The sequence below is a fragment of the Manacus candei genome, unplaced genomic scaffold, assembly GCF_025592945.1.
Source record: "Manacus candei isolate 608988 ecotype Guabito, Panama unplaced genomic scaffold, ASM2559294v1 h1tg000114l, whole genome shotgun sequence".
NCBI classification, from domain to species: Eukaryota; Metazoa; Chordata; class Aves; order Passeriformes; family Pipridae; genus Manacus; species Manacus candei.
The window spans coordinates 107,747-124,287 of NW_026138162.1; the positions used below are offsets into that span (position 1 = coordinate 107,747).

The 16,541-nt window shown below is 34.6% G+C and overlaps 1 protein-coding gene across 1 annotated transcript in view; it reads left to right on the forward strand.

Annotated features, from left to right (window-relative positions):
- The window catches only part of DCN (decorin), a 37,522-nt gene extending 21,295 nt beyond the window's left edge, over positions 1–16,227 (forward strand). Inside the window, exons 4-8 of the mRNA XM_051770008.1 lie at positions 9,275–9,488; positions 9,677–9,790; positions 10,983–11,076; positions 13,466–13,604; positions 14,731–16,227. Coding sequence (XP_051625968.1) covers positions 9,275–9,488; positions 9,677–9,790; positions 10,983–11,076; positions 13,466–13,604; positions 14,731–14,925 — 756 coding nt within the window. The 3' untranslated portion in view covers positions 14,926–16,227. The remainder of the gene's footprint in view (positions 1–9,274; positions 9,489–9,676; positions 9,791–10,982; positions 11,077–13,465; positions 13,605–14,730) is intronic.
- The last annotated feature ends 314 nt before the right edge of the window (positions 16,228–16,541 follow it).

Here is a 16,541-nt window from a genome sequence, read left to right on the forward strand (position 1 = left end):
GCTCCATCCTCATCCTCCTTTACCTGCCAGTCTCTTCCATCACTGTTGTCTGATTTGCCCTTTGCTGAAATATTTTCCTTCATGGGTTCTGTGACTGCTTAATTTTTTCTGGTTCACCTCTTTTCCAAGTTTCCATCAGACAACTACCTTCCTCTCTTTCTAAATTTCTTTTACTCTGTCTGAGGTCCTCCTCCCTGTCTGTAGTTTTTATCAACATCTTACAATTTATACCTCATACTCTTGCTTCAGTTTTGTTGAAATATTTTTCTTTACAGATCAGAAAATGGCTATTACTTCTCTGTCTCTGAAAGTAATACCCTAACTCAGGAATATGTCTGAAAATATTATTTTTCCAGAATTTCAACAACTGTTTATTCTGTGCATTACTTTATTTGATCATTTATTATTATAAACAATAAATTATTTGGCTTTGCTTTCCTGGCTCTTCACAGCCTCTTTTTATTCTATTCTATTCTAGTCTAGTCTATTCTATTCTATGCCATGCTATGCTATGCTATTCTTTCACAAACAGGAAGCTAATTCCCACTTTTTATCCATTACTGGTGCCAATACCATCAACCAAATAAGCAATGTTTCCAACCAGAATCTGCAGTCAGCCACTCATACTTGGGAAAAAAAATCCTACAAACATTTACCTTCTTAATTTCTTCCAGTGTTCCTCTTAAATTTTTGTTTCAATTCAACATCAAGAAGATAATTTTTAAAAAATTTCTAGGAATAGGCACAGTGCCAGTCTGTCCATAGAGAAGGGATCTGCACGACTCAATCATGATGGCATTCATGTCATCTAATTTTAGCATGGGTGTCTATACTTGATCTAGTTACATAGATAACCCCTAAAGTCAACAAAACACTTCTACATCACATTTTATTAGGCTAGGTTTGAGAATGAGATGACTTTTTCCCAGATTATTTTCAATTTCTCTCCTTAGCTACTGAGCAGATTTGACACCTTAATTCCTTTCCATTTTTTTTCGTTTTCTTCCACCTTGGAAAGAAGTCCTATGTTTTCAGTGAAGATTATCTACAAGGTGCTAAAAACGACAAAAGTCTTATCAGTGAAATAAATCTTTTAGCAATCCTTCCTGAGACACTGCATTGAATTAGTCAGAGCATGGTATTACAGGTGAAAATCAATGCTCCTAGTGATTTTGACTCCTGCCTACTTGGCATTAAGCTCAAGTCTGTTACACATCCTGCCATGAGTTAAACCATTGTGAACTATTTTATCTCATTGAAGCTAACTCTAAGGGATTTTCTTTTTCTTTCTTTCATTCTTTCTTTCTTTCTTTTTCTTTCTTTCTTTCTTTCTTTCCTTCTTTCTTTCTTTCTTTTCTTTCTTTTCTTTCTTTTCTTTCTTTTCTTTTTTTCTTTGCTTTTTTTTTCTTTCTTTCTTTCCTTTTATTGCAACAGATACAATTTAATAATGAATTAAATAGGTAACTCTTCATTATTTGTTTGGCTTACTCCTAAAGGTACCCAGTACATGCTTAGGGATGACTGGAAATCATACAGAAAAGTGACAACTTTAACAAAATTTTTGACAAATAACCTTCAAAACTGCAATTTTCCTGAATTTACTCAAGAACAAATAATGATTTTCTTAAGATCTCCCTTCAACCGAAACCTTTCTATGATTCTATGATTCTGTGACTCTATGATCTCCTCCCCAAAATAATTTAGTCATGTGGTACATTTATGTAACTAGGCACCATCTTTGCTCTCAGGAGGAATATTCCTGTGCAATAGCTGGGAACAATTCCCATTCCTCAACTTTAACTTAAATATTCTTCAGAGTGATAGTGAAAGGGAAATGTTGCTTTTAGGAAATAAAACTCAAAAACATTGTTAGCAGAGCTCCATTGCAACTTTTGTTTTAAGGAGATAAGTGTGTGTGTGATTATCTATCTATCTACCTATCTATCTATCTATAATATATATTCTTTTTAATCGTATTTTCTGATAAACATAGCTTGAGTTAATGTCACACTTGATGTGATGTGTGATGTTCAAAAATTCAAATATTTCTTAGATATTATTAAACCTTCTTGTATTCTACTAAAACAGGAAGATTTGCAAAAACTGTCGGTATTATTGTTCCAAAATCTAAACCCAGAAAGTGAAGTTAACCTTTTTCATAAAGGGATCACTTAAGTGAACAATTCCTTAAACTCCAAAATGGATAATATACACAGTTTATTCCTTTTGAATAATCCTTTTAAATACCTTCCTAATACCTATAGATATCACAAACCACAACTGTAATAGTTTTAGAAGGGATTTTCATGAGCAAGTTGGGTTGAACCTAAGATTCAACTAGTACTAAACCCCAGAATAATTAACAAGAGAAGAAAGGATTCGCCTATAACTTGCCCAAGGATTCTCTTTCAGCACAAATGTAGCTACTTCTGCTCTGTAGGGTACACAGCAATGAGATGAAAGAGAAATTAGAACCTACAAAAATATTCTTTGTATTGGAAATTTTCCGAAGTAGATAAAAGAGCAGCTAAAATTTGCAGCTGTGGAAATAAGACAAGCAATTAGAAAAGGATACAACTAAGGGACTATTTACCTGCAAATAATAGATTCCTGCCAGGAAACACCCGAGTCAAGAGTTATGCTTCATATTTTTATAGTTTTAAATTATCCAGGAAAAAGTGACTAAATTATTAATGTTTTACTAAAAAAACTCAGTGAGACTTTACTCAGTTTAAAATTGACAGACAAGATTTTATTTTTTTTAACCAGGGGACTTGAGTCTTTTTTAAGGGTGGAGGACTGAGTTTTGTGGTTTCAGAGAGCTGACTTATGTTATGTAAAAAACTTGCTTATAACTTAGACCTGTGGCAAAAAATCAAACAGACGCTATTGGAAAAAGCCAGGAAAAAAGTCTTCTATTTCTATGAAACTGTCGGAATTTTCCAGGCAGGCTGACATTTCTGGATAAAGTTCAGTACTTTGACCCCATGGACACAATAAAGAATCCAAAATACTACATGAGTAAGCCCTCATGCAGAGTAGAGGAGGAGTCTACACAAACAACACATGGAGTTGCCTGCTGTGTGGCAAAACCAAAGCAAACCAGCATAATGCCTGGCACTTGGAAAAGGAGGTAAAAGAAACTACTGCGTAATAGATCACTATAAGAAGAGCACAAACAACAGAATAGTGACTGCATGCTTTTCCAACAGGAATTTTTCAATGACACGGTGTTAGTATAGTGCAAGAAGATCAATGTGTTATTGGCCTGAAATCAAATAGAGTATTACTTAATTGAAGCTTGCAGAACTATGCAAAGCCATGGTGGTACATACAACAGTGCTAAAACCAGTTTTATTTAAACTGAAGGAAAAGACCAAAGACTTAAGCTTGGAACTTAAGGTTGCAGCCATATCCACACTAAAGGATTATCAGCACTAAACATATGGGCAAAGAAAATGAAACATTCTTTGTAGTAATAGCAAGTGGAAAAATAATGTATTGTATTAGAAAAGTTTCATGACATATTTTTCTTCAAAAAAAACTTTAAACTTTTCAAACTTTAAACTTTTCTTTAAATAGATAAATAAATAAATAAATAAATAAATAAATAAACTATTTAACTGAAGAAAAGTCTAAGGACATCTTCCAGGGATATAGAAAAGCTCCTAACAGATAAAAAAAAAAAAATGGAATAATCCAGTCTTCTGATGAGTCATTACAGGTTCAGTTCCCTTTTCCCAGGCAGAAAGAGAAGTTAGGTAAACACAATACTCAGTAAATCACAGAATGAAGAATCATTAATTACTGTCATACTGTGAAAAACACAAGGAGAGATATCTCTGTCCAGGTTCTACCTCTGAACTCAGCTCCTCCTATTATTGATGGCAGACATTCTTAGCAGGACTGACAGATATATATTTAAAGTTTACTTTTTTTCTCTCCCAGTTGGTGCAGCTGTAGGTTTCTAAAAAATATTCTGAGGGGAAAAAAATTTAATCTTTCTGAAATACAGTACTCCCTTAGAGAGTTTTCATTTCCTCAGACTCTCCTTTGCGTTATCCTTAACACACGATGAGATTTTCCACTGAAACAAGCATGCAACATACCACATGCACAAAAAACATTTTTCCTGTGCAGCAGGTAAAGGTCTTCTCATGTTACGAAAAAAACAGGACAGAAGATCTTTTAGGCCCTTAAAATTCTGGGAAGAGTCAGCATACCAAGTTTATGAAAAAAAAAAATAAATTATAGAATACAACAATAAAGTAATCAAGTCAATTGTGATAAATTTAATTAATTACAAAAATGCTTGTCATAGTAGACAAGGACGGGGTTGAAAGGAAAAGGGAAATGTAGAGCCAGCTGCTCCCTGATCATCTGTGCAAGTCATGTTGCACGAGAGTTACCAGTGAGAGCTCAAAGGCCAGGCAAACTAGATCTGCAGCAGCCTCATTGACTTTGTGAGATTATTCAACAAGTTTCTGTGTATGTGATCAAACTACTTTGCACAGGCTTCTGTACTGTCAGGTTGTTGTTTCAGGGTCTTGTCATCTTCTTTCTTCACAGTTCATTCATCTCTTCCCTATTGCTTCTATGTCATCCCTTTTTCCTTGTCTTTCTTAGTTTTGTCCTCTTGATCCTGGGATTGGACAATTAGAGAAGAATGTCAAGTTCTGAGTTATTTTTGTTTGGTTTTGTTTGTGTTATTTAGTTGTTTGTTTTTTCCCTAAGTGTACATGCGCCCCTAATAATTTGGCAGAAAACCTTGACTATATGTCCAGGTTATGAGTATGACTTAAAAACTGAAAACATAAGGCAAACAAAAGGGATGAATTTTATTATTGTTTTTATGTAGATGCCTAGCTCCTGGGCTTAAAGTTCTTAAGAAATAACTGTTCCTAGCAGAACTGTAATAAAAACCAGGAAAAAATGTAACACATAACCCAGGAAATTAAAGACATTCCATTGGGTAAGTGGATTGAGTTTTCAGTTTAAACCCTCAAGGATGCATGCATCATTAAAAAACTGATAGGTTAGATAAGAGTACCATCCCCAGCTGGCAAAACAGGTGTTTCACTATATAGTACGGCTGATAAGAGTTTGCTGCTAATTGTACAGTTTAATTCTGATGTCTGCAAGGCTCTCACTTCAAACTATTCTAAATTAAGATGAAGGGGGATTAAAACCCCTCAGAACAATCTCCTGAGATTCTAATATAATGAAATTACACACCAAAAAAAGAAAAAATAAATCCCCTGCTCTCCACTCCTAGACAGGTCAAAAATTGTAAGTTTTAGTAACCTCGAGAAGAAAAACCCTATGCTACTTCCTACATGACTACCGCATGCTCCCTCTGCAGTCTGTCAGGGTATGTTTTGACAAAAGCATGCCAATAAGGGTTCCAAAATTTTCCTGAATTGTGAATCCCCCTTTTTGTTTTGGAAATAAATATTTGAGGTAGAAATCATGTCAGAGGCAGCTAAACAGCCAGACTCCCACTGACTTCAACATAGCCAGCATCTATTCCTGTCACACAGTGATTTTTCTTTTTTTCCTGACTTCAGAACTACCAGAGGTGTTTCACTAAAAAGAAAGTCATCTTCAGAGCAAATCTTGGATCTTTTTCCTCTCTGAACACCACTTTAACTACAGGTTATGCTAATGTGGTGCAATATTATAAAAATGTTAGTGTTTACTGCGCAATGTTTACATCCGATGTTATGATAAAGGAAAAAGGCTTTATCTCAGGAAAATGAAGATGGAAGTTAAGTTTTTTCTTATCCATGGGGAATTACTCTGAACCTTCTAAACCTGGCTAAGTGATATATTAATACTTGATGTATTTATACCTTTTTTATTTTCTCTTTGTTTCTTGTCTCTTTTTTTTACCCATGGCTATGTATCTTTGCATCCGTACCAGGTCATGTTGAAAGCTGTACTTTTGTATGCTCAGCGTTTTTTATTGTGAATTGTTGATGTTCTTCTTTTTTTTTTTAGTACATTTATTTTAAATTAAATATTTTTTTCCTCCACTAAAAGCAGAAGTGTGGAAGAAGGTAGATTTTCAAATAAAAGTGTCATTTCTTGTGACTCTCTGTTCTAGGCTGTCAGATTTCTGCCAAATCATTTCATACCAGCTGCATTGCAACTGATGTCTGTGACCAAGGGGTCCAGCATTTTGAGCACTTTCAGGTTTACCCTTATTTTCCTCTCCAATTACTCCTTGCTGTGTACAAAATTTTTGTTATGTTCTTTGACAGGATGCATAGAATGTCCTATCATGCCATCTGGTCCTTATTCAGGATAGCTAGTCCACATGACCTGGTTTTGCTCAGGAACACTGCCTGCAGATGTTTTCCCTAGGTTTTTCCTCCCCTAGTTCCTGTTTTCATTGACCTCTAAAATCCCCTGAGTTTTTAATTTTATTTTATTTTGATTTGGTTTAGCTTTTGTTGCATGCAAACCATACGGGACACATTCTGAGGAAAGTAAACAGCATTTCTCCAAGCCTAATAACTTAGTTCTTTAAGTCTTGCATATAATAGAGTTATTGTGAAGTGGGAAGGGAATCCAGGGCTATGACTTACCAGGTGCTATACTGGTGTGTTGTCTTCATCATTTGTTGTTGCTCTGGGAGATAGTAAAACTTTTCTTGTAAACTCTAGTGTGGTTTATTTTTATTTCTTTGCAGCTGCACAACAATGTGGAAAAATAATGCAGGTTTAAAATACTGGGAGCAAGGATTTGCAGAGGAGGGTCCAAGTGGGAAATGATATTCTGGTACAAAAAAGTTGAAAACTTTGACTTATGATACCTTCCCACCTTATACTACCATACACATGTTTCCACTGAGAAATTAGTATTTTTAAATGTGCTTTTGATAGACACCATCATTTCTGAGAGACTTTCTGAGTGTTTGAATAAAACAACAGTTCTGTGTGTTTCCCCAAGATACCATTAACATATTCCAGAGAAAGAACTGGCAAAGCAGAACAGAATAATCCTAGGTACCTAGATAACTTCTGGGTTTGGTCAAGGCTATCAGTTCTGCTCTGAAAAGATATAACATCCTCTTAACATAACTACTCAAGAGAATATTTACATTGCAGTGCCTAGCTGAATGTATACCCACCTGTTTCCATCAAGAAATATTTCATACTAGATTATCTGTTGTGATAATCACAGCTCAAAGATTTTTATCTAAAAGATAACAAAGTTAAATCAAAGAAAAAAGAAAGAAGAAAGATAATGCAGCTTTTAGCTGAAATAAATTACGAAGCAGTACCAAGCAAGATGCAGGATAAAAATTTCAAGTACTCATTAGATGAGTCCAAACTCATTAAATGTAGACTTAGAGATCTATAGAAAAGAAATCCATTATGAAATTAAGAAAAATAAAGAAGAATGTAATTAGCAGTAGAACATTCAATTATTGCAATAAAAACAATGTAAGAGATTAATCTGTATAATTCAAACTGTACCGCTTTTCAATAACTGGGATGTTTGCCGTGTCCTAATACTGCACAGGTAGCTGCATTTCATTGTGGGCAGAATCTACGTCTGTATCACAATTCTGGCAGTGATGAATCAAGAGACCACACCTGATGAGTACCCTGTATGTTCTCATGTCAGTTCTTATAGCTCAGTCTCAAATAAAAGAGAGTAAGGGCCATGGCTTCCACTGGCCAACATACTTATTTTGGGAGAGGCTTATTGTTAGGGAAATACTCTACTGAGCTACGAGTGACCTCTTCTACCTCCTCTTGCATATGTGTTATTTCTAGTTAACATATAAAATTAAAATGAGATATGTTCCGTTTTACGTGTACTCAATGAAACCATGTACAGAACACACTGCTTGCTTTGCTCAGGATGATCTGTAAGACGAGTACATTAGGGGAAAACTACACATCAGGCACCATTTAAAACTATCTTCTCACTTCTCTTTCAGTTTACATGAGAGAGAGGTGCTGTCACAGATGCTGACAGCCTTGCCACTGTTTTAATAATTAACTGACTGTGGAATGAGTTGAATGCTCCATTTTCCTCCAAGAAACAGACTAAATTGTAATTCTGAAAATATTGAAAGTGTATTAAAATGCTCTGAATGTTAACTATAGTATACACAGCAACTTTTTTCTTCTGTATCTGAAATTAGCATAATGGAGGAAGAGAACAAAGATGCTCTGTATCTATTCTCTAGTAATAAATAAAAGCAGATATTATATCTATGTTTACATGGTCCATTCTACCTAATTCACTGCAACTAACATGCAGCACTGTAAGATAGCAAATGTAGATAGCAAACAGATGAAATTATAAGTTTCATTCAAGTATGTATCATATCAAATACTTTCCATTATGTGTGTTATGTTCTGACAGTAATGGGACTTTCTCCTCCCTTTTTGTGTCATGGTTGATTAATCAATAAGAGACTCAGCAATAATGTAAAATTTCAGAGGCATGTGGAGTCACCTATTACAAGTAACAGAACTTTCATGGAGGCCTTTGTCCCTCAGCTGTATAGAGAGCTCATTTGCTTGGAGTTACCTGGAGTCTAGATATCACAGTGGTGAGAACTGGATCAGGCACCTACATGGAAGGCAAAGTGGGTCCATGATCCCTAACTGCAGGACTTGGAGTATGATGCCTCAGATTTTTCCCCTTCCATACAAAGTTACTTTAACAAAAAAAAAACCACTTATATATCTCTGCAAAAAATGAGGCTGTTATCAGATAGAAATCTATTAAGCACAGTCATAAGACTGAGAGGAAAGAGGTGATGCTATGTATATTTTTATTAAGCTGGGCTGTGCCTTCACTGCACTGAGTCATAGAATTTCTTATTCAGGAGAAACTGGTTAGAATGGTTGTGTGATGATGGGCAAGGCATAAAAATACCCTCAGAATAAACAAAATGAGAAAAAAACCCAAGCAAAAATGATAATATTTGGACCTTTTGTGACTGTCTTGTTCATTACAGCTTTCAAATGGAAAGGTTGTACTTATTCGTGGGCATAAATTATGGATGCTAACAGAAGCTGCATATGGTCTCAGCAATGAAACAACACTTGCGTTTGTTCTGTAGGACTTTTTATCTTTCACTTTTTCAAAAGATTATAATCTCTTTTCTTTAATACTGCATTGCATTTTCTTCAGCTTACTAAATTGACCAAAAGGCTCTAGAAAATAATACGAATTTTTAAATGCTTCATTCCTAAAGTAATTTCCCTTGTGATCATCTGAGATCTCCTTCATTATTCCTCCACAGGCATTGATCCTTGTTAACAACAAAATCAGCAAAATAAGCCCATTAGCTTTTGCTCCTCTGAAGAAACTGGAAAGACTATACCTGTCTAAGAACAACCTGAAGGAACTCCCAGAAAATATGCCGAAGTCTCTTCAGGAGATACGGGCTCATGAGAATGAGATCTCCAAGTTGAGGAAAACTGTCTTTAACGGACTGAATCAAGTGATTGTCTTAGGTATGATCATGAGAAAATATAACAAAAACAACTCAGTATTTTTCATAGATGTTGTTTTTAGTTCAATCAGTGATTTCATGTAGAAAGCCAAGAAGCACTCCAATAAATAGTACCTCCAAATTAGTTTTGACTGGAAGAATATAGGTACCTACACTGCATCACAGCTCATGACCATGTTTTGTTGGCAGAACTAGGCACCAATCCAATCAAGAGTTCAGGCATTGAAAATGGAGCTTTTCAGGGGATGAAGAGGCTCTCCTACATCCGTATTGCGGACACCAACATTACTAGCATCCCAAAAGGTAAGAAATTCAATTAATATTTCAGAGATTTGCACAGGTATAATATAGTGACTTCCAGTCAGTTGGGGAAAAAAATGTTGTAGAAGCTTTTTGAGCCAGTCCTTACAGTATTTATTACTTGACTATGTTTTTTGATCAGTTGACTCTACTTAGTAGTTTGGAAAATTTTGTCTCTCTGTTATGAGAAGCTCCACGAGAGGTGTACTGTAAAAAGTAAGCCATTTTGTGTTATTTGGCTTTTCTTGTCCCATAGCTGAAATATAAAGTGGAAGAATGTTTTTAACCTCCAACCCTGGTTGTTGAACCTGATTAATATTAAGCGGATATGAACTCATGTAGAATTACCTGAAATTCTAAAAGCATAAAATCAGCCCTCCACAAGTCTGTGGGTTTGAAGCCAAAAATACTTTCCCTATACAAAATAGCAACCTTTGCTATTTTTAAAAGTGCTTAATTGCAAATTGCTATGACATAAACAACTTCATTGTGATTTATTAAAAATAAAACAAACAAACCAGAAAGGTGCAATCCAGAACAAATTAGATTCAACTTATTCATACTTCAGCCAACTGATTATTTTAGAATGGCTGAAAACTTTTTGAAAGTTTAAACTGGTTGTTATTTTTTTCTTCCCACATCTGTTTTGGATGTTCCTTTGAGGGTCTTTGGATAGGTAAAATGTTTCCTTTTTTTTCCCTGATAAACAGAATCTGTAAACTAGTATGTACCCTAACTAAAAAAAAAATTTAAAATTATTTTACCTCATCCTTACAATTGCATTTTCTACTGCTGTTACTTGTTAAATACCTAGGTGCTAAATGTTAGTACATTTATGTGTGTGGATACTCTGGCTAAAATGAAAATTCTTTCTCTTGCACTGTTATGCATGTCCCATTTACACAATCATGAAGGCTAGAAATCATATCTGGGAAGAATTTCAAGAGGTATTTTTCAAGAGTTAACTGTTCTGTAATGACCTTAGGAGCTTGGTCTTATTTCATGCTAAATAAATTGTTACTAGCTGTTTTAATTTTCCCTGATTGTGAAAGTTCTTTGTTTCATTCAGTGAATTGTTCTTGAGCATGCTATTAAAAGTCTTTTTTTAACTGTAAAAGTTAAAAATGCAAGTCTTTTTTTAAATGATAGTAATCCAGTATAATCAAAAGCAATTTGATGATGTTCTTGTTTTCAGGCCTTCCCCCATCCCTTACTGAACTTCATCTTGATGGCAACAAAATCAGCAAAATTGATGCTGAAAGTCTGTCTGGACTCACCAACTTGGCAAAGTATGAATTAGTTTCATCTGTTCACATAAAATATTAGTTGAAATTGTAATTGTCATACACTCACAATTAGAGAACATCAGTCTGGGCTTCATGAGCATTATCATCAATGATACAGGAAAAGCTTCTAAGGATTTGTGTACTGATTTAAAAAAAAACCCAACAACTTTATTATAACAAAACTTTCCATCTGTTTTCAACTATGAGTGAGGTATGTCCAAGACAACTGTTTATTTGATTTATTAAAAAACAAAAAGCAAGCAAACAAACAAACAAACAACAACAACAAACAACAAACAACAAACAAAAACAAAAAAAAGAAAAAAAGAAAAGAGATAAAGGGAAAAATTAGATTTTTTTTTAGATTATATCATATTTCTTTAATTTTATGTCCATCTTTGGTTTATGCAGTTTTCTTGGTCATACTATTTGCCCTGGAAACTAATGAAAAAAGCACATGTGAACCAAAACTGCTTTCAACAGTGGTTTCTTTGCTTCTCAAGAAAGGCAAGTCTCCAATGGGTCCAGAAACATGATTAAAAAAAAAAAATGAAAAAGTGTCACTGTAAGATTGATTTTAATCTGCTAATCTGTGAATATGTTGTTGAATTAGTTTCTCTAACTGTAGGAAAATGTAAGGAGAATTCCCAAAGAGCAGTTATATGGAATTATTTGTGAATTTGTTCACATCACAAAATATGCTAACAGAGTAAAATGGGCCTTTACTACAACTTATTTTGATGATATAATACTTTAAAACTTTAGTATAAAAACAATTTATTTGATCAAGAAGACTATTAATCAGACCATTAGTCAAATTACTGGATCTAATTCATGGATCTTCCTCTTAACCATTCTGCTTGTCAAAATGAAGTTGAAAACTAGAAATCAAATAGAGATTATTTAGCAATAGGAGTTAAGTTTACCACTGTTTATAGTGGCATGGACAGCAATTTAATACAATGAAGTATACAGTAACACATATTTTGGGTCTGACAATTCCAAATGATAAAGCTTAGAGCAATTTTCTAGAGCTTATAAAATAAGATATTTCATTTTAGTTTTATCTTCATATTTGATCACAGACTTATCTCTGCTCAAAAAATGTCTGTTCGTTTATTTTAATGAAAAAAATAAAGATACCATAATTATGGGATAGAGGACTATGAGGCACCTATTGTTTATAACAGAGGTTTAGTATAGAATGTAACATTCTTCAGAGAAATTATAAAGAAAACTTCCAAAACCAAAACAGTATGATAACTACTCAGGTAGAGAGTAATTTACTTTATTGGAGGTGTGGGCTGTGGGGTGTGTGAGTTGTCCTGCAGATGACAGTTTTTCTGCTCTTTCACATTCACACTTGGATAACACTACAGGCAGCATCACATGGACAGAATTGTTGAAAGTCCATCTGAAGACATAAAGTTTTACACAGCAAGTGCCAATATAAAAATGTCTAACCTTGGGCTGCTTCTATTGTGGCTGTTCTGTAAGGAGAAACAAGATATTCTGTTGATCATGGTGTAGATATGTGGAGCTGCTCAGAGCAGGCACCAAGTCATAAACCACTCTGCTCTGTTCTCAAGCAAGTAACCCGAGCACAATCAGAAGTTCTCTTTTGCAAAGTTGAGAGGTAAGGCAGAATACAGATTGGTGAACAAGGAGCAACAAGGATTGGACGTAACAGAGAAGACAGATGAAGAAAGGAGGGAGCTACGGGAGAGCTCCAGGAGACCATATGGGATGATCTAAGGGCAGCATGCCCATTGTGCCACAGAAACAAGCTACCAAAACCAGCTTTAATTTACACATCTAAGTCTGTAGAGATATTAGGAAAGAATCATATAACCTGGATCATGTCAACTCAACCTCAACAGTCTAATAGGTACCCTAAAGCACAGTTAAACTTTGAGAAACAGGACATTTTTTCTGACTGTGTTAAAGTATTTTAAACTGTTAAATGTTCCATGAAAGAGCTTGGTGTAGGTACTGCTCATTCTCTTTTGAGTTCTTGAGTTCTAGTAGATGGCTAATATTTGTCCTTTTTGTTTGTTCATTTTCCTTGTAAAATTACTCGAGTCTTTCAAAGGCCTTTCAGAGAGTATGCAGTACCATAAGCAAAAGTTGAATGATATAATGATAATTATGATTGCTCACATCAGATACCAAGCTTATTTGAATATATTCCTTTAAACTCCATGGTGACTCTAGCTCAGACATAATTCTGAAAATTAGTCTGATCTCTTCTACAACAGTAATGTAGAGAAGGAATCAACTCAAGGAAGATGGTTATGAGGGCAAGTTTAACATGTTTTTATTGTTGGTTTGTTGTGGGGGAGGGTTGTTTGTTTGTTTTGTTTTATTGTTTTTGTTTGTTTTTATTTTCTAGATTGGGTCTCAGTTTCAACAGTATTTCTTCAGTTGAGAATGGCTCTCTTAACAATGTACCTCATCTGAGAGAGCTCCATTTGAACAACAATGAACTTGTCAGGGTACCTGGTGGACTGGGTGATCACAAATATATCCAGGTAAAGTTTATCATATTGTCTCAGAGAGCAATAGTTGAAAGATTCCAAATGGTATTTGTGTGTTTATTCAGTACTGAACAGAAACATACACGGTATTTGTGCAAAAGGTAACTTGATGCAAGTTTCATAAACTCTTGAATTGTTGTGGAAAGGTTTCATACAACAGAAAAGCTCTTATTATGATTTTTGTGGAAGTGGCTATGGAGGTATATAGATCTGGAGGTGTACACTTGCTGTCTCTGTGTGTCTTAGGGACCACAACAAATATGAGATATTTTGCGTGCTTTGATTTCCTCTTTACTTAAAAAATACTTTCAAAGAACATTTCTTCTGCTGATTTTTTTTTTTCATTTCTACTCAGTGACATTTTGCAACCTTTCCCAAAAACCTTTCCTTTGTTATCTCACAAAGCTGTGCCTTCAGGAGGGCAAAGAGATACAATAGGCATTTCACTTCAGCAGTATTTTTAGGGTCCCTGTGGCTGGATATCTAGAAATATGGCCTCTTGGAAGCAGCTAAAATCTTCACCTGGACTAAGATTTTACAGGAAAAAAGCCTCCCAAAGAATGAAGACTCCCAAATGTAAATCACCCCTTGTGTGTAGCTTGGCAAAATTAATGAGAAATTATGACTCAGGAGCAAACTAATATTCATCACCTATTTTAAATCATTAGTTAGTGACTACTTTGGTTTTGAGTCCTGTGCTGTTGCTCTCATGAGAGTGAAAGCATTACAGCTGGAGAGAAACTAATTAGCACCAAATGCATTCTCTATATACAGCACATGCTTCTGAGCCACAGCACTTTATTAATAATTACACATCTTTGACTCCCTATTTGGTTACCGTTACCACATGACGGTAATGTTATTAGATTGCCTTGCACAGTTTCTGCACTTTTTGTAGAAATTATTGTATTGAGTGTACTGCAGGTATTTCAAAAGGTAAGCTGAATCAAGGATGTGTTTGGGAAAAAAGATGTGCTGTTATTCTGTATAATGTTGCAAAAAACATAGCAAGCATTTAATAAATGATATAAAATAATATATTTTTATAAATGATATTAAATAATTTATCTTATTTGTACAATAACTCTATTTCTCACTTCTGTACTTCCATGCTTTTCAGGTGGTCTATCTTCATAACAACAAAATTGCTTCCATTGGTATCAACGACTTTTGCCCCCTTGGCTACAACACCAAAAAGGCTAGCTATTCTGGTGTGAGTCTTTTCAGCAATCCCGTGCAGTACTGGGAAATCCAGCCCTCTGCTTTCCGATGTATCCATGAACGCTCTGCAGTACAGATCGGAAATTACAAATAGGTGTCTAAAGATGGGGTTCGGTTGTGTTTCAGCTGAAGTATCTCTTGTTACAGGCCTGTTCAAAAAATCGTTGCTAACAATTAATGCCAAATACCAGAAACTTCACTTTAAAGTGGAGATGATTCATTGATGTAGAATAAATGAAACATTACAGATGTACAAGAGCAAGCATAACATCAAAGAGAATTGTCAACTGTGCTTTAAACTGACTTATTTCAACCTTCTTTTCCAGCATGCTTTCTGTGGCATTTTTCAGTTCACTGAGTGCTGCAGGTTTTCAGATTCCACTGTATATGAGATTTGGAGTAAATATTTGTTAAGCTATGATATAGAAAAAAAATAGTGAGTGAGGTTATTTTTATAGCCACACACACACAAAAATAGTAGAGGAAAAAAGACTCTCAAATCATCTTGAGACTTGAGAAGGTGAGAGTTACCTCCTTTAAATTTATTTCAAGCCCTGGAGGTTTAAAAATATCCACTATAACTCTAAGATAATTCTGAATGTATCTATTTAGCAGAGGCAGATAAAGTGGTTGCTAATATCATTATTTTCGGAAAAATAAAAAAAATTCTTATTGTATACATAATTCTTTAAAGGTTGCCATTCTCCTATTCAAAATTGGCCTAACATCATTGTATTGAACAAAGTATTGAGTAGTCTGCAGTAAAAAATGTGTAATCTATACCTGGAGCTCAATGACTAAATTTCTGTAGTTCAAATCCCTCTCACCTTAGTCACAAGAGCAGTTTTAATGACTTTACTGCCTTGCAGAGTATGGTATGGTATAAGGGTTTAGTAATTGATATCAATCCATGTATGTATCTACAACAAAAAAAAAATAATTCACTGTTCACTTGTTCACATTGTACATTTTTCAGCATCCTTTACTGTTTTTGTTGTTTAAACAAAGTTTTTAATTGTTAAGTAGACATATGCAGGCTCCTCCATCTGACGAATTTGTGGAATTTAGATTGTAAGCAAAATCATAAGTATAGAAATATATGAAGTGAAAGAAGTGCAAATATGGACATTACTGGGACACCATTTGTAGAAGTATCTATTTAGAGTGATTTTGAGCCCTCTTTAAACTGGGATTCTTCAACCCATATCAATGAGTAGCAAGCACATCAAAGGTAGGCTGCACATTCCTACTGTCAATCTACAAAGCTAAACCTATACTCAACAAAAACATCACCTGGAAAGAATCTTCTGCAGTCTCTTAATACTCCAAGGTCAATCTCTTTAATTTGTAAAACTTCTATGTCATTTATATTAAAGAATAATGTAATACAGGCAAACTCCAAAGTGTTTGTCTTTCATTTTGTTTTGATGGCATAACACAGTGTGTCAACCTAAATTAAGTCTTGAAAACTGAACATCTTCAGCATGGTGATAGCTAAAGTAAAAGCAAGCTGTGTGAAAATCTTTTACCTCAAGGAACTTTTTCCCTGTGTAAACCTCATATTTATTTTTTTTGTAGAAAACAAATATTGCCTTTTTATAGCTGTCATTTATTCAGTAGTAAATAATTGGAAACAATTATGACTCACTAAAGCCATTACACTCAAAAAGTATATTTGCACTCTTGCTAGCTATCTTCTGCATATAATAA